A 25,566-nucleotide genomic window follows, 5' to 3' on the forward strand; every position below is an offset into this window, starting at 1 on the left:
CCTACAAGAGCAGGGTTTTATGGGGGGAGGGATAGCTCAGTGGTTTGAGCATTGGCCTGCTAAACCAGGGTTAGGAGTTCAATCCTTGAGGGGGCCATTTGGGGATTGAGCTGGGGATTGGTCCTGCTTTGAGCAGGTGGTTGGACTAGATGACCTCCTGAGGTCCCTTCCAACCCTGATATTCTATTATTCTATCTCCCACCATGTCCTCACAGAGCCAGAACATCAGGCATATGCCACCTGTGCAGATTTCCCTTATACAAAGGAAATGCCCTTCAATTATTTCCTTGCTTTCAAGTGAGCTTTGTAAATAGTTGATTAAGGATTGCATTGTCACTTAACAACCTTAGCTACCTGAAACAAAGCTCTCTGTGCTGGAACTAGGACAGATGCATTTTTATCTCTTTCTGTTTGTATTCAAGGGATATTTAAAGCACCATTACTAAGGAGATGGACCCCAGAAGGTGCGCTAGAAACAAGGTGATGATCTCCTGTAAAATGATGAACACAGTAAAATATTTTAATTTGCAATATACCTTGTGCTTGTCCAGGCTCTTAGTACTGCACTTTAATTTAAACATTTTAAGAACTCTGTTAAAAAGATTGTTCAGTAGATGTGCAATAAACCGTTATGATATAATAAAGATGTCATGCTGCAATGAAGGAACTTTAAAAAAAACCATAATTGAAAGACACAGTAATTATGATAGATTATGATCTCCCTCCAGGAGATTATGATCTCTTGGAGAAAGATAGGGCCAATAACCTAATTATCTCTTGATCTTCTGACATATTTGCCCCGGGAGTCAATAAATGTTAGCAGTAAATGTCAATGGGGCAATTTAGGAAGATGAGTGTCATTATTTTCATTTATTTCTTCACAGTGTACAGCAGAGTTTTTCAGTATGTAATCCTCTGATGGTCTTATATTAGTCAGCTTGTCCATTCAGAATGACTTTTGAATTTCCTAATGATAAATAAAAACAGATGAGTTCTGGCCTTCAAGTTATAAACATAATTTACCTGAATGATATAAAATGTGTGACTAAAAGAAGTTAGAGCTCATGCTTCAACCATTTCAGTGTTTAAAGCATGGGAACATATTTGTATAAAATAAGAAAACAGAACCCTAGTCAGAGTATAATTCTTATGTTATAACTAATTGATAAAGATTTAAACTTCCAAGTGTTTCACTATCAAGTTATGTTACCTGCTTGAACACTTGTATAACCTTTATACAAAAAGAACTTACTTCTAGTTCCTTAGGTACATTACATTTTTCATAAGGCCTCTGACTGGTAAACATGTATGTCTAAATTATTTTAGCCAAACAGGATTAGACATCATCCATGTATCTCTTTGCATAACAGATTAGAACTCACACAGGTGTTTAAAGGAGACGAAAGTTTGTTTATTGCATCATAAACTTTATACCGCACTTTACAACCATAAAGACACAGCGCCAGCATCCAAGTGTAAGTCCAGGATTCGTGGTACTCAAGTCAGCTCACCTTGAGTTAGAGAACTGATGTCTTGAGAATCTACAGTGATTTTTTTCAAACCTGGGGATCTAGCATCCACACTTCCGCACGCAGGCCTGAGACAAACCAACCATATCCCAGACTCCCTAGTGCCCTCCTGAATCATAGAATCATAGAATTCAAGATCAGAAGGGACCATTATGATCATCTAGTCTGACCTCCTGCAAGAGAAATGTGGCTTCCCTTTGATTTTCATGCAGTGTGGGAAAACTTGACTGTCCACCCTGCATATTACAAGAAGTTTGTACAGCCCACTAACACATCCTGCTGAGCAGTCACTTTGGTCTGTACGCTCCCAGCAGCCGGGGAAAGCAACATGGAGGTGGTGCCTTTTGAAGAACTTCTCTTGCTTGAGCTTTCTCTCCTGTGTCAGGAAACAGACAGAGCTTCCATGAGACACTGGTGGAAATTTTGGCAGAGTTTTTGACCCGGACACAGGTTATGATGGACGAAGTGGAGGAGGAGGAGGACACAGACATGGCAGACTTGATCTAGCAGCTTGCCCCCACCCTCCAGCATAAAGAGACAGACAAGGGCAACCTTGCCGGTCCAGTAGTGGGTTTGCTATAGCCATCTGGAAGCTGGTTACCCCGGACAGCTACAGTTTGGCATTGGAAAGTCGATGGGGAAAGTGGGGGTGGAGGTTTCTGAGGCAATCAGGCATGTGATTTACCCCCAAAGTGGCAGGCATAAAGGATATTGCTGAGGTAACTGCTGGCTTTGAGAGAGTGGGCTTTCCAAACTGTGCCTGGGCCATTGATGGGACTCGTGCCCATAGGTTGCCCTCCTCGAGGAGCACAGGAGCACATGTATCACAAAGGGTGTGACTTCACTGTGATGCAGGACTTCGTGGACTTTTTCTACTGAGCCAGTTGTCTGGGGTTTTCTGTGGAGTTGGCATCATTACGTAGCTACTGAAGAGATGCTAATCTCTTGGAGTAGTGTATTAGGGTATGTCTGTACGTGCAGTGCTGCAGCAGCACAGGTGTACCGATACAGCTGCACCGCTGAAGTGCATGTGGTGAAGATGTTCTATGCTGACAGGAGAGAGCTCTCTCCCATCAGCATAAAAAAACCCACCTCTGCAAGCGGCAGAAGCTATGTCAGCATTCCCGCCAACACCGTGTTGTGCACACGAGCACTTATGTCTGTGTAACTTATGTCACTCAGGAGGGGGGGATGGAATAGTCACACCTCTGAATGACGTAAGTTTTGCCACCATAGGCTGTAGTGTAGACAGAGCCTTAGTTTAAAGGCTTGTTTCCAACGCTGACCCTAAGGGCTTATCTACACTTAAAACACTACAGTGGCACATCTGCAGCCCTGGAGCTGTGCCGCTAGAGCACTTCAGCGTAGATCCTACCTCCACCGATGGGAGAGGTTCTCCTCTTGGCGTAGGTGATCCACCTCTCCAAAGGCAGTAGCTAGACTGATGGAAGAATTAGGTTGGCTTAACCATGTCACTCAGAGGGGTGGATTTTTCACACCCCTGAGCAACCGTAGCTGGATCAACCTTATTTTTTAGTGTAGACCAGGCCGAAGAGAGATTAAAATGCAGCTACTGAACAAGCTAAAGCAATGTGTGTTGTAAAATGTAGACGGCAATTTTTACTTTGATGTTCCTCCCTTCAGGCAATTTTTATAAAGACCTAAAAGAGCAGACGAATCTGTTCAGCAAATATATCCAATTCAGATTTAGCCAGGAACTTTATTATTTCGATTGATTTAAATGTATTACTTTGTATAATAGATGGTAACAGTGTGGCCACTGTCTAAAGTAATGGATTTTTAACTATATTCCAGTCACATTGCAATACTGGTTGAGTGAAGACTATATAGCAACATACTCATTATAAACTCTACCTGCAGGTTTACGACTTGACCATAATAGTTCAGTCAGAATCTTGCTGAGCCAGGCCTCATCTTTCTGAAGGAAGAAATGTTTGCTCAAGCAAACAATAGATAGGGAAAGAAAAGTGTGTGTGATGGAATCGTAGGACATATTTATAAGTGACAGAACAGGCTCCTGGAGCCATTCCAGTCTGTTAGCTACGCACAGCTATCTAGTCCATGGAGCAGAATGGCTACAGAGGAGCAGTTATTTGGGGTGAATTAGAATGCCTTCATAGGTATATACAGCTTACTACATTTAAAAAAACTGTTACAGGAATGTGAAGGCTGCAAGCTCTCAAAAGTTAGGAAATTCCAGGCCTGGGTGGGACATTCCAGTTCCAAAGATTTATCCAGTCTTCTCCTGACTTGGAAGGGCAGTTCCCACAGTTCCTTTTCTACCCTCTTGCCAGGGGGGGTGTTGCAGCACTGGAGAGGCTTAAGCAAGGAGCAGAGCATCTGCCAAAATGCCACCGACAAGCTGCGTCATCCAGAGGCGGCGGCGCCAAAATGCTGCCGATTTTCAGCGGTATTTCGGCGGCAACGCCTCTGGATGACGCAGCTTGTCGGCAGCATTTCGGCAGCGATGCCTATTGATGTTGCTGCTTGTGAGCGGCTGCTCTTCCGCCGCCACAGTCCTCAGTGGCTTGTCGTCTGGCACCCGCCGGACGAAAAAGCTTGGGGACCACTGTTCTAAAGCTTTCATCAGTGTCCACTAGGACCACTGATCAAAGTCCACTTTAAACATAAGTGGGGGTGAGGAGGAGGGGAAGGAACTTTAAATAAAATGAGGGGTGAAATTACATATGTTGAAAGCAGCAATTGAACTGACCAAAAAACCCAAGTCCTACAGAAAAGGATTAAATAAATTCTAATTCAAATTGCACTTTAGTGAGATGATTAAGCACATGATTCTGTCACAGAGGTCCCTGATTCTGTGATTTTTTTTTCCAGGGCCTCTGTGACTTCTTCTAGGGCACAGCTGCAGCCAGCCCTGGCGCTGCCAGAGCAGCTGGCCAGTGGTCGACCCTGGGGCCACTGGAGAAGCAGCCCCAGGGATGAAGCAGCATTCGGGGTTGGGTCAGCCCCTCTGGGACTGGAACAGTGCTCGTCAGCTCCTGTCGCAGCAACAGTATCGGGTTTACAATGGTGCCAGTGGCACCGTGGTGCAAGGCCCATACTCAGAAGGAGCCTCAGTGCCCAGACCATGGCCACCCCTGCTCCTCCTGCACTCTGCTTTGTGGCCCCGCTCCCCCTAACCTCCACACTCGCCCCTTACCACCTCCTCCCCCGCCCATGCAAGCAGCGTGGGGCCTCGAGGGGAAGAGGCCAAGCGGGGGTGGAGGAGGGGCAGGCCCACAAAAGGTTAATCCAGCTTGGCACAGGAGCAGTAGGGTTAACAAGCCTCCCGGTTTTGCCAGGAGTCTCCTGGAATCGGGCTCTGTCTCCCGGAGGCTACTGAAGCCGAACGGTGAGATTTTAGGCCGTTAAAAGCCCATCTGCGAAAGGAGGCTCCCTGCCTGCCCTGGCTCTGTGCTGCTCCCAGAAGTAGCCGGCACATCCCTGTGGCCCCTGGCGGGTGCCAGGGGTCTCCGTGCACTGCCCCCGCCTCAAGCACTGACTCTACAGATCCCATTGGCCAGGAACTGTGGCCAATGGGAGCTGTGGGAGCGGAGCCTGCAGGCAGGGGAAGCACACAGAACCTCCTGACCCCATCCCCCAGGGGCCACAGGGACGTGCCGGCCGCTTCTGAGTGGCATGGTGCCAGGGCAGGCAGGGAGCCTCCTACCTTAGCTTGCTGCATCGCTGACCGGGAGTCACCCGAGGTAAGCACCACCCGGCCAGAGCCCACACTCCTTACTCCTTCCCATACCCCAAGTCCCTGCCACAGCCCTGAGCCCCCTTCTGCACCCAAACTCCCTCCCAGAGCCCGCATGCCTCACCTGCTCCCACATCCCAATCCCGTGCTCTAGCCCTGAGCCCCCTTCTGGAGCCTGTTTTGTGTTTGCTGTCTGTGAATATTTTAACCAATGAATTGGCTGTCAGGAAAGGCTCTTTTTTTATCTAAATTCTATGTTGGGATTTGCAGAAAGAAAATGTGGCTTCATCATTTTGTATCTCTATAGATACCAGATTGCAACAGGGATAGTGTAAGCCCTCACCACTTGAGCCAATGTTTTTATTTAACAGTAAGTAGCAGGCACTTGTTTTCCGTGGGCCAGCCAGTAGCAGAGACATGATTGCACACACTTAGCCAGTGTATTACGTGCATCATTTATTAGACAAACATCTGAAGGCTACAGAAGTTCAAATCACATCTGAGTGTCGTTTTGTAATCCATCCATGTGCTGTAGGCAACAGACATGAGATATTAGATCAATCAGAGGCACAGACAGGCAGAGATTAAACTACTATTTGAGCTAAAAGTGGTCTCCTTTCCTTAACATATCTGTGAGTCAGTCACTCCAGGACAATATGTCAATATCCACTTAAAAACAGGGTGGATTGACATCAAAGTGATTTAAATCACCCAGTGGAAAGCCTCGATTTAAATCAATTTGGATACATTTTTTTCATTTGTACTTCAATTATTTTCTAAAGAAAGGTGCGTTCTCATTGGCTGATATAACCACTAATGCATGTTGATTTACAGCTCAATGGAGCCTTTACACTAGCTTTGGTACATCATTTTACTACCTAGCAGGAAATACTATAACTATGTACATTAATTTAAGCAATTATATAGCTTAATATTTTTAGGTTCTTCTTAATGGTATGTTTTTAGTATGTTTGAAAACCATGAATGATACATTGCATAATTACTAGATTAACTTTTTGCTTATGATTTGTGTCAAGCTGCATTAGGATGATAACTGGAACTTAATTAAGCATACAACGGCGCATACAATTTATTTTTACTAAACAAAACAACCTTAAACGTTTTGGCTAGATAAACTTTTCTCAAAGCATATTTCACACTTATACCTAGATGACTTATTAAATGAACAGATGGATTAACCGTTGTCAGTGAATTAAACTGATTATTTCAGGTCAGCCCAAGGAACATTTTCAGATATGTCTAAGAAGTGATTGGACCTTAAGTTCCTACTCGCCTAAGTCTCTTGAAAATGAGACAACAGTCTCCTTAGGTTTTGGGTTTTTTCCCCCTTCACCTTCCAAAGTACTTTAATAACAATAAAAAAAAATCTCTTGCTCTCAGTGGAGTTGGGGTGGGGTGGGGTGGAGGGTCTGAAACCCTTGCCCCAGGTGTCACGAGCACACAGAGAAGCCAGAGCTGGCTGCAGACAGAGAGTAAATAAGGATGTCTCCAAAGAAAGCTGGGTCAGTCATGGGGTGCAGGAGCAGGAGGAAGCACCATACCCAGCACATAGAAGATGACAACTGTGAGGCGCTGAGGATGTTCCAGGGCAGCACAGATGGCAGGGAAGTCAATGTAGTTGCAGAAGGAGTGGCATAACACAGGGCCAATCAGGTGTCCTGTCCTAATGAAGACGAACACTGCGTAGGCCCCGAAGACAGCTGTGTATGAGAACTGGAAAGCTGCCGACAGGAAGATGCTGGTCACACTGCCCTGGCGGAACCGTAGCTGCTCAATAACGTGGTGGAAGTGAGCGACACTGAAGAAGAGCGGGCAGGTGAACATGGCTGGCCCCAGGCCGCTGCAAGGGATGAGCATGGGCAGCATACAGGCCCGGAACACCAGCTCCTCTGTCAGGGGTGTGGTCACGTGGTTGCAGAGCCAGCGCATGTCACTCAGGCACAGCGCCCAGAAGCGAGGGTCAAACATGACCGTCAGTCCATCAACCCAGTCCCAGGGACAGTCTATTGAGAGCTGAATGAGGGGCCCAAGGAACAGGACCATGGTGAGCAACAAGGGCAGTAGAGTTGCTGGCACAATGCCCTCCACTTGGAAGCCCAGTAGAACTAGCAGGGATGTACCTGGCTTAATGCCTGTCAGCTCCTTCCAGAGCCAGACGAAGAGTGGCGAGAGGCCAGAGACTATCAGAACACTGGTGAATCGCTGCTTGATCACGGCCGGGTGGTCTCGGGGCAGGTGGCTGTTCCACAGGCAGAGGCTGCCCACGTAGGCACAGGCCAGGCTGAGGCAGGCGAGCAGTGCGGCCCAGCAGAGCATGGGGGAGCCGGGGCCCAGCACCAGCCCGGCAGTGGGGACCCAGGGGAAGTTGGCCGGGCCCAGCGCCTCCGGCCCATCCGGGGCCACATCAGCTGTTACTTAGGCTATCCTTCAAATTTTTAAAATCAGTAGATCTCATCCCTTCCCTCTCTCACTTTCATTCATAGGCTGGATGAGAAAAAGCAGGAAAAATTGTGTTTTAACTCCCCATCAGTTTCTCAGCTTTGGATGAATTAGTCCAAATGAAGAAAGTATTCTTCTGGTGCAGAAGAATCTACTGTTGTCAAAAGCTGGTTAAGCACTTCAACAGACTCTGGTTCCAGGTGCTTTAACTGGTGACCTCCACCAGTTCAGTGGTGTGACTTTCTTTAAAACATCAGCAAACGTGTTGCTTGAATGCTTCACCTCCAGCCCTGAAATTTATTATGGTTGGCATGACTGAAGGGTGATCACTAAATGCCCATGTCATAGCAGCAGCTTCTTCTTCATTAGTTGGGTAGCTACCCCGGTACTTTGGGTAAAGAATATTCGCAAGAAAATGAGGTGGAATAAGTGCTTGAGCCATCCGATTCTTTACTGCCTGCAGTTTAACTTTACTAGGTATTTTGTTCCTCAATGTCTCTTGAAGTTCTTTTAAAATTTCATCAGCATCAGCAATACAGCAGCAATCTTTCTGCAATTTGTCTAAGACTATGGAAAATAGATTCAACACAACTTCTACGTTTCTCTTTAGTCCAATGTTGACTACTTTGGCTGTGATCATTCCATCTATTTTAGTCCCAATTTTCTTCACAAATTTTCATCAGAATAGGTCAGTTCTTAAATAGTTTAAAACAGTCAACCACTGAATTCCATCAAACATCTCGGGGGAGAATTCATTTGGATCCTTCTGCTCTCTTCATTGAAGCTGAAGCAAAGTGATTGTTATGGAAGTATTTTTTTGCAATTTCAACATTTTTCCTTTGTTCCTGGAGTTGTACTTAAGCCTTTGGTTACAACATACATCAAATAAGCCCTACACCCATATATTATTAATTTCAGATTTTGTTCATTATCTTCTTCTAAATTGCTTCTTTGCTGCATTTGCAGCATTTTCTGTAAGAAAGCTATTTACTTGACACTAGACTTTTTGTTCACAGTTTGTTATAGCTTTGACAGCTACTTCTTTTAAGTATTCTGCCGTATGGGCATTTCAGCAACATAGACAGTCCAGTTTGCTGTTGTCACACAAACACATATTACTGGATTATTGTGTGTATTGCACCACCCATCAAGACTCAGATTAACAAATTTCTGTTCAATGATTTTTTGCACACTGTTCAATTTCCTTCTCTTACATTGCATTCACCAGTGTCTGCTCTGCCAGGTGGAGCCTGGTCAGAATGATTGAACCATGTCAATGAACAAGAAAAAAATTTTTTCATAAGTGAACCGAGCAATCTTCTCATATATGGAATCTTGCAGGTTCGAATTATGAACTTCTCCGTGGTTCTACTAGATGATGAACAAAGTCTTTTTTTTTATATACAAGTAATTTACTGTTTGATATATGTCTAGTTACAGCACTGCTGGTGGTACTAGCAGATGACTGTGAAGTTGTAGACGTTACAGATGATGGACGTTCATAACCCGTATACAGGGCTGGATTACCCAATAGGCAGACTAAGCATGTGCTTAGGGCACCAGCAAAGCAGGGGGCACCAAAAAAAAAGAGATTTTTTTTTTAAAAAAAATTGATATTTGATATTTCAAAAAAAGCATCGAAGTAGTCATCATGGGAAAAATCAGAACTTTGTTAGACTTCCTTACACTACACTACATACTCTTCCCGTTTTTCTGTTCTCTTTTTATTACTTATCCCCATCTAAACCAGGGGGATGTCCTACTAATGTAGATCGAAATAATGCGAGGAAATCAGATCCTGTCATGTATTGCAATAAATTTGTTTTATTATTGATATATTCTTTTGAGTTATACATCCTTGATTCATTTTTATATATATTTATATACATAAAATAGTGTATGTTGTGTATATATATATATTTTTAAGTTCAGATAACTGAGATAAGGGGCAGGATGAAACATAACCAACTGAATGGAGCACTGAAATGTAAACGGGGGGAAGAAAAGAAACAAAAAACTAGTGAAATTTTCCCAAAACTTCCAAAGCTGACATCATTTTTCAAAGTGAATCCATCAGAAGCAACATCTTCTCTCAGTAGCACAGACATCGTTCCAAAACCTGTAGGTGTTTCAGAGACTGACCCTTCTTCTATTGGTGAAACAAACATCATTCCAGAACATGTGGATGTGTCAGAGACTGTAACTGATCATCCTACTCCCGGTGGTAAAAGACATTGTTCTAGAAGGTGTGGATGTGTCAGAGACTGAATCTGCTCATGCTGTAAATAATTGGAGAAAAGATCTTGGTATGTGGATTGATTTCAGTACCGATGATGTAACTTACTGGATAGATCGTGGACCAAATGATTGTCAACACCACACTGGGCCATTTGAGAAATCACATCAGACTTTTACAATGGCAAGCAAACAAGATATTGTCCACAACAAATATTTTTCAGCATGAAAGCGAATGGTGAGAAATACACTCGAGATGGCTACTGTATTGACCATCCACAGGATCTGGGTACTGTTTTGTTTGCAAACTTTTTGCATATAAACCTTCATCTGTTGATTGTTGTCCGGTGGCAGTAAGATTTTTCTCAATAGTCGAGTTACTTTATACATTTTTCTCTGCCTCAACACACCGATGGGCAGTTCTTAAAACCTATTTGGGCAATGATCATGTGTATAAATCTCTTTCTAATACTCGCTAGAAGGCACATACAATGGCAACAAGTGCAATTCTGGAGTCCTACTCAAAGATTGTGGATGCATTAGAAAGAATAGCTGAAGACCAATCACAAAAGGGAGAAACTATATGAGAGGCAGAAAACATTGTAAACAAGATGCAAGAACTAGAGTTTGTATTCACGTTGACCATGTGGAATGAAATTTTACAACACTTTTACCACACAAGTCAAGCTTTCCAAGAAAAAGAATTGGATTTGAAAACATGTGCAGTCCTCTGTCAATCATTAACAGACCACTTACACACTTTGAGGAATGATTTCGAAAGATTTGAAGACATATCAAAAGAGATCTTGCCTGACACTAACTACAAAGAAGCCCAGTCCAGCAAGAGAATCAGGAAAAAACAAGCAAATTATAGCAGTGCAACAGAAACAGCATTGAATCCTAGAGACAAATTTCACGTATCTACTTACTATGCTATAACTGATACACTTGAAGCTCATATGAAGAGGAGAGGTGCAGGGTACAAAGAAGTATCAAGTAGATTTTCTTTTCTAAATGATATGGACTTATCTGATGAACAATATTCACAAGGCTCCCAAAAGCTAGTTGACTCATACCCTGTTGACTTGAACATGAATCTCTGTGGAGAAGTACGGCAGTTCCACTGTTATATGCATGCAAAGTTTAATGAAAGAGGAAAAATGAAATTCAGTCACATTGATCTGCATGACACAGTATTGAAAGACTGAATACAATGTGTATTTCCAAATGTAGAGGTCGCACTACATGTTTTTCTAACATCGATGATTACTAACTGCTCCGCAGAATGCTCTTTTTTTCCTCAGCTGAAAAGAATAAAAAACCCTCAGAGAACAACAATGTGTCAGGACCGACTTGATTCACTTTCCCTATTGTGTATGCTTCATCGCGTCAGCTTTGATGAACGTATCCAGAATTTTGCAATCAGAAAATCTAGAAAGAAGCTATTTTAATTTCAGCACACATGTAAGTTTTGTGTCATTTTGAAAAATAAAATTTTTATTTTACGGTATAGTATTGTTTTTATTTTGAATTACATATGGGGGACACCATAATCTTTTGTGTGCTTAGGGCCTCTAAAGGTCTTAATCCAGCCCTGCCTTTATATCTAAGCTAGTTCTGGCGACAAAACGGTTTTGAACAAAAAGTCATTCTCACTCACTGCTATTAAAAATGAGAGTGTAAATGAAAGAGTCTTCCTACTGCAGCTGTTTGTACCAGTTTGTTTAAATTATTTAATTCATTCTAAATCATTTTTACTGGAAAAATAATTAGCAAATCCTAAGGGTTACCTATATCTACTTAAACCCTTATCTCTTGCAACATACCAAACAGCTTGAAAAAAATTGTTTTAAATGTAAACATTCATAAATGGCTAATCAAACTTTACTTTTAAATAAGAAATCTTCACCTAGCGTGTTTGATTATCTTGAGCAATAAAAAAATCATTTCAAACATCCAGCAGGAAAAATAAAAATGTAATCGATAAATACCCCCCGACAAGCATACCAATTATATTTGGATACAAATATTTTGAAAATCATAAGCAAGCCACGCAAAACACAAATTTAGGACAATCTATGTTATCATTCACTGGCATAGTAAGACATGGTAGGCAGCCCACAAGGACGGGGCAAAAATAAGTATACTAGCCAGTTGCTCTGGGTTGTTCAGACACATCCACACCATCTTCTGACTCATTGCCTTCTGAGACACATGTTTCATTCTGACACCCAAGTCTTGCATCCCTTTGTTGCACTGTTTACATTTGGCATGTGTTCCTTTTTTACACAGAGGTACAGGAATTTACCGAAAATATTTCCAAATAGGATCTCTCTTTAGGATTTGCAGCCATGGCCGTTCTTTCTCCAGTTCCCAGGTGTTGTGGCTAGGGGCTGCACTCTGAAGAATACTGGCCCTTCTTCCCATAGTGTCCTGCTTTGACACCACTGGTGTGGCTCCTTTTTCTGGTTGCACAATCTGCTCCTTCTCTTTTGTGATATAACTCCCCATCCTCTCTCTCTCTCTCTCACACACACACACACACACACACACACACACACACACACACACACACACACACAGGGTATGTGTCTCTTTCTCTGTCTGCCATGCTGTCCCCCCTTCCTCCATTTGTGCTGCTTTGTAGAGTGCGTGGCTACATTAACAATGAGTTAACCCTTGAGGGCTCAGCCGAGTGCTAGTTCATCATTTAGCAGCAAGGCATTCCCTGGGAAATAGCCCACCCTCTGACTTCACCATCTCAACCAAGCTTCACAATCATCATTGCTGTCTACAGTATTTGTTTGTTTAAAACTTGTGTGTGTATGTGCGTGTGTGTGTGAATAATATTTCCCTGGAACCTAACCCCCCTTATTTACATTAATTCTTATGGGCAAATTGGATTCACTTAACATTGTTTTGCTTAAAGTCGCATTTTTCAGGAACATAACTACAACGTTAAGTGAGGAGTTACTGTATTTTATTCTTTTAGACACAGAGGGCAGCAGTTGAGAAATTAATGGATTTCTGTTTGTTTGTATCTGTCTGTGTACACTTGCAAAGAGACAGAAGAAGGCTGTTTATCTGATGTACCCTGAACTATCCAGAAATAATGGCTGGTTGTTATTGGGTAGATCAGTGTTATCCATGAGCTAGAAAGTAAGTTTCCATGGTGGGTGGAGTCATAAATATTCATAACTGGAGAACTAAGCCAATCAGAGCTCGAGTGGGGGGGGGAGAGAAGCTATAAAATAGGAGTAGGAAACAACCCAGGTGGCTTGGTGGATGATCCTGGAGTCAAGGCCAGGTTCCAAAGGTAATAAAGGTAATAATTGGAGATACACCAATCTCCTAGAACTGGAAGGGACCTCGAAAGGTCATCGAGTCCAGCCCCCTGCCTTCACTAGCCGTGATGACTTTGCCAGGCTATTGAACCCAGTAGCCCAGCCCCTGGGTCCCCCACGGGTCAAGCCTTAAATACAGTATATGTCCTCTTGTGTCATATTTATAAACCTTGACCTCCAAAGTTGGCTGCTTTTTTCCCAATTTTATATATATATATTTGATAGAGGCTCATGGATTCAGCATATTTATTTTTTATTTTAAAGTTTTAAGAGATTATAATAAGTTTAGGCCTTAACATGTTTTGTATTAAATTCAGGTTTCATTTTAAATGGGTTTATTTTTAAATAGAAAAACTAATTTTAATTTAAATAACAAAATAAATAAATATTAATTTAGATAACAAAATTTAAAAAATAAAAAAAAATCAATTTTTATCCTCCCTGCTTACATACATTACATATTTCCCCTGTCAGACCTAGCTCTCTGTGTCTAAGGTTTGTCTATATAACAAAGCATGTTCTTATCTACCTGAGCTAACTTGAAACCAGCTGGGGTGAGTAACAATAGCAGTGAAGACTGTGCACCACAGGCTTCAGAGCAGGCTAGGGAGCCAAGTACGTACCCAGGATCTGTGCCAGCCTCGTGCTACCTGCCCTGAAGCTGGGCTGTTGTCACTGCGTAGTTACCCACCCTACTGGATTCAAGCTAGCCCAGGTAGGCTAGCCAGTGCCCAGTTTTGCTACGTAGACCTACCTGAAGGTTCATGAGCGTTCTAGTGCCATCTGGGGTGTATTTCTATTTCTGCTGAAGATCCATAAATTCTTATTTGCACTGATGAGTATGATGTCTATATATTCACAGCCACAGATGTGTAAAGACCATCAGTCTTACTTCCCCCGTATTGGGGCACCAAACATGTAGCTCATAGCTTGGCAAACTAGTTTGTAAAGTGCTTTGAGATCTTTTTATTTACAAAGCTGTATAAACTATACACTAATTTTCCATCAAGAAGCAAAAATGGTATGTCTTCCTTTTTAGATAGCAAGTCAGAAAAAAGACTGTTCCCACTCTTGCTGAGGATTAGAATAGTAGGTTTTCCTGTTCGTGGGCTGCAGAATCTGCTTGGACCAGCATGTCAACCAATGTACTGTCATGGTAACCTAAATGTATTGCTGTCTTGTGGAGAGAGAGTGTCTCTTTCAAAAATTTGAAGAAATCCCCACACACGCACACATGCCAATAATCCCCTACAAGGCAATAAAATGTAGGTGAACACAGTTTGTCACAGAGGTAATGGGTTAGTTGTCTTTGAAGATACATAAACACAAGAGTATATATTTTCATTGGAAATTCACATAACCTCTTTGATAAGAATGGATCACCTTAGGGGAAAATATTTTCCAGTGGTCTAGCAGTCAGTTGGGTTAATAATTTAAAGTTGCAACTATATAAAATTACATGGTTCAAAACATTTATACACGTTTTGAATGATATTGTAAAGAAGCATTTACTCACATATGTTTGAAACCTTTTGACCAGAGAGCGTACCTCAATTGCATTCATATTTCTATGACATATGAAGTAACTCTTTTCTTAGACTGAGCTGACTTCTGACAAATGTTTGTTTTTTATTCTCATTTTGGCAGCTCTTCTAGATTAGACTTCAGCGAGTTAAGCGAACAAGACAGATTCTGTCAGCCCTACTCACAGTGAGTAATACGCTAGTCTTCAAATCGCCCAATTGAAATTAAGGGGACTAACCAAGGAGTGAGCACTACTCACTGTAAGTAAATCTGGTAAAATCTGATGGTAAGGAAAGTTCTACAGTGAAACTATATTTTTAGACTACTGTAGTGGGAGAAAAATTGTATGCATAATGGAGGGGGGGTATTAAAAGTGCAATAACTGTTATAGCGGCCAAATCCTGCACCGACTTGACTTCATTCGGTTTGCATAAGGTGTAAGTCAAAGCAGGTGTTGAACCTCATGACAAAGTTTTAGAAGCTGATAGTATTTTTACTGTGTATGTATATGAAAATATACATTTAGAAATTCTTTAAATACTAAAGAAGTGCTTGCTAAACACACACACTCTAAGGGTTGCTTCTGAGTTTCAGGGCACACCCACAAATATGTATTTGACATACACCGATGTGTTAGCAGAAGGTTAAAAATTATGGGCCCATTTCACTGTTGCCCTGCACCTTATGTAGTCATTTATACCAGTAACAAGTGGATATAAAATGCTATCAAATCCTAGGCATGTATCTAATTTCTGCTGCTCTTGGTAGGTTTCTTGTGTTGAAAACTTAAAGCTCTTATCCTAGTTCCCAGTTGGCAATATCACTAAGTCAGTTTACAGACTGGCACAATTTATGATGATTGCCAAGCTCTGTTCAGAGGAAGCCAAAGGTTTAATCATGAGGAAGCTCAGATGTGTCTGCCTGCAGCTGGCACAAGCTTGTGCGGATTAGAAGGTCTATTTCATATGCTCCAACGGGCTGATCATTCATCACTCATTAAACCCTTTGGAAAGGCTCCCATTGAGTTCACTGGGAGTTGGATCAGGCACTGAGTTAAGACAAAAAGAACCCTTAAGGTATAAGAGAAATATGCTTTAGTTCATTGCTGTATATATATTTTGTGTGGAATACTTTTTCCATTACTCACAGGTGAAAACAATTGGACATGGATTTTCAATACTCATGGAGGAAAGGATCCCATGTCTTTACTGTTCACAGCTCATTGCTCCCAGTGCTTTACCCTCCTAATCTCAGTAAATATATGATTTATTCTTGTTACTGATTAACAGGATTCTGTTCACTGTGGCAGGTCTTAATATCGCCTCTGAAATAAGAGCATGAGTAATGTCAAATTCGCACATTCAGATTTCAAATCAATCCTCCTTCGCAATTTTTTTATTCCCTGAATCCTTAGAACTGGAATTGGTCAAATTATTTGTTGTGGATAATTTCCATCACATTCTGGTATTTTTTCTTCAAAAATTATGAATACTATCATTACTCTAGTACTCTGTAAATGACTCAATATCTTTCTGCAAACAGCTTATTTGATTATTTTAATATTGATGATCAAATTTATTTAGGATTTATTCTCATTCTTTATGCAGCTGTTCTGAAAACCAGTGGAGTTGTACCTTTCCTCCTGTCTCCTCTCCTTACTTACCTTCTCCATCTCAGCTCCTAAATGAGTTAACTAGTTACTCCCATTGACATCTCATGTTGAAGCATGTACTTAAGTGCTTTGCTGGATCAGGCTCTTAACTACCAGTATATTGGGAACTACTAAACCTCTATGACCCTTTTTTCTAATTTTATTTTCTTTATGCTTTTTGCTAATGCTTGTTCATTTTTTTCCTTGTATTTGGCATGCATTGTTGCTTCACTCATTAATGTTTGAGGTGGTTCTTAATTACCCTTGTCTTTAAAAAATTCAATATTTCTTTTCTGTTGCATGCATACTTTGTTCGTTTTGGGGGAACAAGGAGAGAGTGCTCTCTTTTTAGAAATAATTAAAGAAAAACAGTTGTGAGGAGGGACTCTTTAGAAATGGGAATACATAGATGTGAAAGCCAGTCGAGCGGAAATAGAAGGGAGGCAGAGACGTGTGATCCACAGAAGACTAGAGACAGAGCTCTGTATGAGAAGAGATTGAAAAGACTAGGAATATTTAGAAGGGAGATGAATAAGAGAGGACATGAGTTATATGTACAAACTAATGAGTAATACAGTGAAGGCAAATCAAGTGTCCCTATTTACACTTACACTTGCTGAGCATCCACCAGCGCCTAGTTAATTCACTTTGAACTTTGGGAAATCAGCACCTTTTGCAAAAGTGAAGCATTGATTCCTAAAGGTGGATTTAGGAGTCTCGGCACCCATTTTCTAAAAACTTGGCCAAAGCATGTAATTTCTGCAAGTGCACAATATTGGGCTATATATTGAGTACACACTGGAGCTAGTGCAGGATGCTGATGCTTGCGTATGACGTTTGTACTCTAGGTTCAGTATTGGTTGCCAATCAGTGTCTAAGTGAAATTCAGGGTGTTGGTATGACTTATGTAGCCCCCTTGCCAGTTTAGGCTTTTGATGGTAGCAGCTCCCAGCATCATAAAAGCTGAACTGAGATTGCCTGCTTCACCTGCGCTTGAAGGGGCACAAATGGTCTGCAGGGGCTGGACGAGGAACCCGAAGGACAAGCTAGGCAACTAACTGTAGGCCCCAGACAACCTGCACGTGTCTGGGACTGCCCCAAAGTGGGAGCTGAGCCAGAGCAGGGACAGTTGTGTGTGGGAGAGCTAGTTGCAGGGGGTTGGGTTACAGCAGCAACCCCAGAGTTTTACCTGCAGCAGGCGGGCAGATGCCATTTTGTTTCTCTCAGCCAGAGGGGCTTGAGACTGACCTGGCATCCCCAGCTCCACAAAGAGACAGAGGCTCAAAACTGTGCTGCTCCTGTGAGGACTGACTACCAGCTAGACCTGGTAGGTCTTCAGGAGCCAGAGGACAGCAGAGGCATTGGCTGGATCCTTGTTCATTTGATATCCTTGATTTGCTGTACTTATAAATTGTATTGTCTTAGGCCTTGTCTACACTACAAGACTATTTCGAATCTACTTACGTCGAACTTGTGGATTCGACCTTATGAAGTCGAATTTGTGGATCCACAGTAAATACACTAATTCGAATTTCTGAGTCCACAGTAACGGGGCTGGCGTCGACTTTGGAAGCGGTGCACTGTGGGAAGCTATCCCACAGTTCCCGCAGTCCCCGCTGCCCATTGGAATGCTGGGTAGAGCCCCCAATGCCTGCTGGGGGGAAAAATGTGTCGAGGGTGGTTTTGGGTAACTGTCATCATTGAACCGTCAATCACGCCCTCCCTCCCTGAAAGCTCCGGCGGGAAATCTGTTCGCGCCCTTCTCTGGTTAGTTACAGCTCGGACGCCACAGCACTGCGAGCATGGAGCCCGCTGCGATCATCGCTGCACTTATGGCCGTTGTCAACTCCTCGCACCTTATCGTCCACCTCTTCCACAGTCAGCTGCTGAGAAATCGGGCGAGGAGGCTCCGGCAGTGCGGTGAGGACAGGAATTCACAGAGTGGCGCAGACCTCTCACAAAGCAGGGTACGCCGCGCCGTGGAGATCATGGTGGCAATGGGTCAAGTTCATAGTGTGGAACGGCGATTCTGGGCCCGGGAAACAAGCACGGACTGGTGGGACCGCATAGTGCTGCAGGTCTGGGATGAATCACAGTGGCTGTGAAACTTCAGGATGCGTAAGGGCACTTTCCTTGAACTCTGTGACTTGCTGTCCCCTGCCCTGAAGCGCCAGGACACCCGGATGCGAGCAGCCCTGAGTGTGCAGAAGCGAGTGGCCATAGCCCTCTGGAAACTTGCAATGCCAGACAGCTACCGGTCAGTAGCGAACCACTTTGGCGTGGGCAAAACTACCGTGGGGGTTGCTGTGATTGAAGTAGCCCACGCAATCGTTGAGCAACTGCTCTCAAAGGTAGTGACTCTCGGAAACGTCCAGGACATCATAGATGGCTTCGCCGCGATGGGATTCCCAAACTGCGGTGGGGCTATAGATGGGACTCACATCCCTATCCTGGCACCGGCCCACCAGGCCAGCGAGTACATTAACCGAAAGGGCTACTTTTCTATGGTGCTGCAAGCACTGGTGGACCATAGGGGACGTTTTACCAACATCTTCGTTGGGTGGGCGGGCAAGGTTCATGACGCGCGTGTGTTCAGGAACTCTGGTCTGTTTAGACGCCTCCAGGCAGGAACTTTCTTCCCGGACCACAAAGTAACGGTTGGGGATGTGCAGATGCCTACAGTGATCCTCGGGGACCCAGCCTACCCGCTAATGCCCTGGCTCATGAAGCCCTATACAGGCGCCTTGGACAGAGAGAAGGAACTCTTCAACTACCGGCTGAGCAAGGGCAGAATGGTGGTGGAGTGTGCTTTCGGACGTCTCAAGGGGAGATGGCGGAGCTTACTGACTCGCTCGGACATCAGCGAAAAGAATATCCCCGTAGTTATTGCTGCTTGCTGTGTGCTCCACAATCTCTGTGAGAGCAATGGCGAGACCTTTTTGTCCGGATGGGAGGTTGAGGCAAATCGCCTGGCTGCAGTTTACGCTCAGCCAGACACCCGTGCCGAGAGAATATCCCAGCGGGAAGCGCTGTGTATCCGGGAGGCTTTGAAAGCTAGTTTCCTCGGAGAGCAGGGTAACCTTTGACTCTCCACTTGCTTTCAATAGAAACTGACCCTGGGCCTGTGTCTGTATGTGTCGATTTCGATCTGTGGTTATATACCCCGTTCTCCAAGTTTCCCCCACTTCCAAAGCACGTTTTAAATACAATTAATTGTTACACTCATTATTAATAAATCTTTGTTTTACTTTGCATTTCTGTTCAGTTGTTGAAACATGGACGCATACTGTGCTGGGCATGGTGTGCACTGATGTACAGACCGCTTGTTCCATAGAGGAATGACATCCTCCTGCTCCTACATAGGTCTCTGGGGTGGGGGACGGTTGCAAGTGGTTGTGCATCAAGGGGAGGGATTGCAGGAAGGGGTGGGTTTGCAGGAAGGGGCGAGTGGTGCCTTCTTTGGATAGGGGTTTGGATGACAGCAGTGGGCTGCGGGTTTGGGCGTAGGAAGGGGTGAGGGGTGTGGGGGAAGGGTGAGTATCTGTCCGTGGATGAGGGCTCTTGCTGGGGCTCAGGGCAGCGGAGAGGCTCGTTGCTACGGTGGAAGTGCATGGTAAGGGCAGCGTGCCTTAACATTACGGGGGTGGCAGGTGCTAGGACCCTGGACAAGCATACACATCACAGAATGACCCGGGGCAGCATACACCACACAGAGTGACCCTGGTGCCTACTGACTGCAGTGTGTGTGTGCCCTGCAGTTGATCATGCCCCCAAGTCTGTACCCTGGTAATGTAGGCTATATCGTGCAATTATAAATCCCCTCCCCCCCCCATACACAAAGAAATCCTCTGACACGAAAGACGTGACCGAAACAGTGAATAACAGCAAACAACTTTTAATAATCTAATACACACTGGGGGGATGAAACTTGGATTTGGGACAGGGTGAGCCTGTAAGGGAAGCACTTCTACAAATGTATAGCGTGAGAGGTGTGTGGTACATTAGCGCTATGCAGTGGTGCAGTGACAGTTCTCACGGCCCCTACCGCCCCTCCGTCTTGTACTTTTGGGTGAGGGGGGGGCAGGACTTCTTGGCGGGGGAGGGCAGTTGCAGATACACTGCAGGGGGGCTCTGTCCTCCTGCCTGCGGTCCTGCAGAACATCAACAAGGCGCCGGAGCGTGTCCGTTTGCTCCCTCATTAGCCCAAGCAGCGTTTGAGTCGCCTGCTGGTCTTCCTGCCGCCACCTATCCTCCCGTTCGATGTGTGTGCGATGCTGTTGACATAGGGTCTCCCTCCACTGTGTCTGCTCTGCCGCCTCGGCTCTGGAGGAAGCCATCAGTTCCGCGAACATCTCGTCCCTAGTCTTTTTCTTTCGCCGCCTAATCTGCGCCAGCCTCTGCGAGGGGGATGCCGGGGCAGTCCAGGAAAGAGCCGAAGCTGTGTGATGGGAAAAGTAACTGATTTCCTTGAACAGATACATGTTTGCGAACAGTGAACTCAGTCTAGTCAGTTTCTCTGAACAAGACCATACAGGGCAACAAGTCTCACGAGATCTCGGGCCAAGTTCGAGATTTCGGAATACGCTCTCATTGGCTGCGGCATTGCACAGGAGAGCGGACAAGTGGGGAGAGACAGCTGAATCCGTCTAGCAGACAGTCCTGGTAAGCCTTACAGTACATTCTGCTTATCAGTTAATGCCTTTAGCGGGAGGGCACAGCTATCCAATCTGGAAATCATATACTCTGACCCTTTTCCAGCCACTCCCGCCAGTGCACGGGAAAGATCAATGTATGCTTTTCCTATGTGGCCTACAACACGTGGCTGTTAAGCGAGGGTCATTGTTATGCAAAGTAAAAGTCAACCATTCACAACAGTAACAATACACTAATTGCCCTAATTAGATGCAGCATTTCATGAACGAGATCACCCTGATGCGGGTCCCTCGGAGTCACAAAGAGCGGATGCTAAGGGAAGCCCTGCAGAGACCAGGACCATATGCGGCCATGCTTGTAGAGGCGATGATTCTTCTTCGAGTGATTGCTCCTATGCATTCCAGTTAGGTGTGCGCGCCGCGCGTGCACGGCTCTTCGGAAGATTTTTACCCTAGCAACTCCGGCGGGCCGGCTGGGCGCCCCCTGGAGTGGCGCCGCTATAGCGCAGGATATATACCCCAGCCGGCCCGTCCGCTCCTCAGTTCCTACTTTCCGCCCGTGACGGCCGTTGGAACAGTGGAGCACAGCTCAGCTGACCTCCACTTCCCTAGCTACTCGTAGTTTTCTCTCGTTCTGTTTATAGTTGTATTTAACTCTGTTTGTTTGTAGAATAGTATAGTGTATTTATTTTACAGGGGTTGGGGTTTATCCCCTTCCCCTCACCCGGGGCCGGGTCCGATGCCCGGTCCACAGGGTTTTCTAATGCTCGGCCGGCCACAAGCCGCTGCCGACAAGAGATCTTCTCCTAAGTGCCTCGAAGGATCTTACCTCACAGATAAGTGCCGCATTTGTGAGGCCCTTAATCCGTGAACAAAGGGGAGCGGGGCTTTCGTTTTAAACAGCTCCTGAGGGAGGCAGCTCTTGCTCCTCCGCTCTCGGCGCCGGGCACTAGTTAGTTTTCACGGCGCGCTCCCTCGGCACCGGACCGCCGGTGCCGCCAAGGCCTCCTGGCACCACCGTCGCTGACTCCGACGTACCCTCGGCATGGACCCCTCTCCTGGAGGATGAAGAGTTACTCCGGCCAGGCAAGAGCCGTCGAGTCCGGTGCTGGAAAGCTCCCCGGTACGCACCGTGGTCGAGCTCGCCCGGAAGCTGCGTCCGAGACGCCTGCTCCGCAGCCGAGCGCTATGCTCCGTCGGATCGCCCGGCACCGATGTCTGCCGCGGCACCGACAATATCCGCACCTTTCACTCCGGCCAGGCAAGAGCCGTCGAGTCCGGTGCTGGAAAGCTCCCCGGTATGGACCGTGGTCGAGCTCGCTCTGAAGCTGCGTCCGAGCCGCCTGCTCCGCAGCCGAGCGCTATGCTCCGTCGGATCGCCCGGCACTGATGTCTGCCGTGGCACTGACAATATCCGCACCTTTCACTCCGGCCAGGCAAGAGCCGTCGAGTCCGGTGCTGGAAAGCTCCCCGGTATGGACCGTGGTCGAGCTCGCTATGAAGCTGCGTCCGAGCCGCCTGCTCCGCAGCCGAGCGCTATGCTCCGTCGGATCGCCCGGCACCGATGTCGGCCGCGGCACTGACAATATCCGCACTGTTAACTCCGGCCAGGCAAGAGCCGTCGAGTCAGGTGCCGGAAAGCTCCCCGGTACACACCGTGGTCGAGCTCGCCTGGAAGCTGCGCCCGAGCCGCCTGCTCCGCAGTCGAGCGCGATGTTCAGCCGGATCGCCCGGCACCGATGTCTGCCGCGGCACCGACAGTATCCACACCGTTAGCTCCGGCCAGGCAAGAGCCGTCGAGTCCGGTGCTGGTAAGCTCCCCGGTACGGACCGTGGTCGAGCTCGCTAGGAAGCTGCATCCGAGCCGCCTGCTCCGCAGCCGAGCACTATGTTCAGTGGGATCGCCCGGCACCGATGTCTGCCGCGGCACCGTCAATGTCCGCACCATTAACTCCGGCCAGGCAAGAGCCGTCGAGTCCGGTGCCGGAAAGCTCCCCGGTACGGACCGTGGTCGAGCTCGCCCTGAAGCTGCATCTGAGCCGCCTGCTCCGCAGCCGAGCGCTATGCTCCGTCGGATCGCCCGGCACCGATGTCTACCGCGGCACCGACAATGCCCGCACCATTAACTCCGGCCAGGCAAAAGCCGTCGAGTCCGGTGCTGGAACACTCCCCGGTACGGACCGTAGTCGAGCTCGCTATGAAGCTGCATCCGGGGTGCCAGCTATGGTCGAGCTCACTATTCCCTCCACGCCGGAGACAGTGTCCATGGCGATGGGGCTGATTGCAACGACAGCATCTACGCTGCCTCAACCCCCGGCACCGCCGGTGGGGGTTACATAGTCGATGGGCAAGCCTGCCTTGATCAGACCACCTTACCTCAGCACCGCACAGCGGCACCGTTCAGAGTCGCGGTCCCGCAGATGTTCTCGGTCCGGTCACCGATCTAGGTCTCGGCACCATTCTCCATGTTGGTACCAGTAGTGCTTGCGGCACCGGTCAGCATCCCATTCGCCGGTCCGGAACACTCAGCTCCGATCAAGCCCCAGGCACCGGGACGCTCGTAGCCACTCCTGATCATCGAGCCTCGCACCCTCGGTCGACCGCCCGGCACAGCTTCGGTGGCAGGTCCCGTTCTCGGTACCAGTCTGTCTACCGGTACCGATCCCCAGTGCCACATCGAGCGACGTCAGTTACAGACGGAGACTCTACCAAGAGCTTTCAGCTCCTCCAGGGCCATCCAGCCACGCATCAGTGTCGTCCTGTGCGGACACTTCATATGCGTAGCACTCTGTTTTCCGATGTGCCCTCCAGAGTCTTCCAGGAGACCTATCAGTGGGCATTCTGGACGCCGTGGGTGTACTACCACGCCAGAGGCGTACCGGTGATCCCATCTCGCTCCGTTCCCTCCGAGCTCTGGGTGCCAGAGGTGACAATTAGTCGTCCCCGTCCAACCGGTACAGAGCAACCCCCGGTTCGGCACCGGGCTCCCAGATCCCACCGGATCAGGAGGTTGTCCAGGAGCTCGAGCCCACACAGGACCCGCTTGTCCCGGGCCTTTCTTCTTCCTCCTCCCCAGATGAGGCGAGGGCAGGAACATACCCCTCCGGCCCTTCTCTAATCGAAATGCGACCAGCCCCTAAATCCAAAGCGGCTGGGCGTGTGGTCTTACTGGGCCATAAGATGTACCCGGAGGGGGCCCTGCAACTTCGTGTAGCGAACCAGCAAGCCCTGCTTATCCGCTACTGTGGGTGGCGGTGGGCAAATTTACAGAGTCGGTTCTTCGGAACTCCCGTCAAGAGTTCGATGCCCTCCTGCAGCAAAGGACGGAGCTGGAGAGAGCTTCCCTCCAGGCCTCGTTGGACGCAGCTGACTCCGCTGCCATGACTCTGGCCTCGGGTGTTGCCACGCGGCGCGTTTCAGGGCTCCATTTATCGAGCCTTCCCTCGCAGCTGCGGCACGCTATACAGATCTTGCCCTTCAGTGGCACAGGCCTGTTCTCTGACAACACTGGCCCTAGGCTGCAGAACCTAAAGGGCAGCAGGGTCATTTTGCTCTCTCTCTCTCTCTCTCTCTCTCTCTCTCGGCATACACATGCCGGTAATTCAGTGCCGACGTTTCCGTCCCCAACCTCCGCTCTTACCCTGCGCCTTGACAAGGTCAGGACATGGCCAGCGGGCGTGGCTTACACGGTCGTGGCCATCAATCCGCACCCCAAAGGAGCCAGAATTAGGGTCCTTCTGACCACCAATGGGGCAAAAGCCTACCCATCCTCGCCCCTCCTAAGGACCCCTTTCACGAGCGATTCCTCTGGCAAGAGGTGCGGACGCTCCTCCTCATCGGAGCTATACAGGAGGTACCTAAGGGCGAAGCCTATTCCCCTAAGCGAAGGGAGGTCTCAGACCTATCCTAGGCCTGCAGGAACTCAACAAGTCACGATGCAGATGAGTTCCGCATGGTACCCAGGGCGACCGTCATCCCATCCTGGGATCCCGGAGACTGGTACGCCGCCCTCGATATGAAGGGCGCGTGTTTTTCACATTGCCATTTCTCTTCCACACAGAAGGTACCCTCGGTTTGGGGCCTACCATCGTTATTCCCAGTATACGGCCCTCCCGGTTGGCCTCTATACAGCCCAGGGGTATTCAAGGTGCATGGCTGTAGTCGCCGCCTTTCTTCGCCACCGTCTGATACACGATCTCCGTGTCTAGACGAGTGGCTCATTCGAAGAACCCCCGGGCCCAAAGTACCAGTCATGTGGGCATCGCCACGAACCTATTCCTGTGTCTAGGCCTGATGATCAATAGTAAAATCCATTCTGATTCCCATATAGGGAAGGGAATTCATTGGGGCTGTCCTGGACTCCAGACTCGCCAGAGCCTGCTTTCCTCAGCCTTGGTTTCAGGCGAGGGTAACAATTGTACAAGGTCTACGGACCTTCCCGCCAACTTGG

At 46.8% G+C, this 25,566-nt stretch overlaps 1 protein-coding gene across 1 annotated transcript; it reads right to left on the reverse strand.

The window, feature by feature from the left end:
* Positions 1 to 6,774: 6,774 nt before the first annotated feature.
* On the reverse strand, positions 6,775 to 7,314 carry LOC123370775 (CAAX prenyl protease 2-like). Its single transcript, XM_045017574.1, has one exon. It carries the CDS (start codon positions 7,312 to 7,314, stop codon positions 6,775 to 6,777), a length of 540 nt encoding a protein of 179 aa, XP_044873509.1.
* Between the last annotated feature and the right edge of the window lie 18,252 nt (positions 7,315 to 25,566).

Source organism: Mauremys mutica, chromosome 5 (assembly GCF_020497125.1).
Source record: "Mauremys mutica isolate MM-2020 ecotype Southern chromosome 5, ASM2049712v1, whole genome shotgun sequence".
NCBI classification, from domain to species: Eukaryota; Metazoa; Chordata; order Testudines; family Geoemydidae; genus Mauremys; species Mauremys mutica.

Excerpts from the sequence above, each read along its gene's own strand:
- LOC123370775 (XM_045017574.1), bottom strand. The coding sequence starts at position 7,314 with ATGGTCCTGTTCCTTGGGCCCCTCATTCAGCTCTCAATAGACTGTCCC.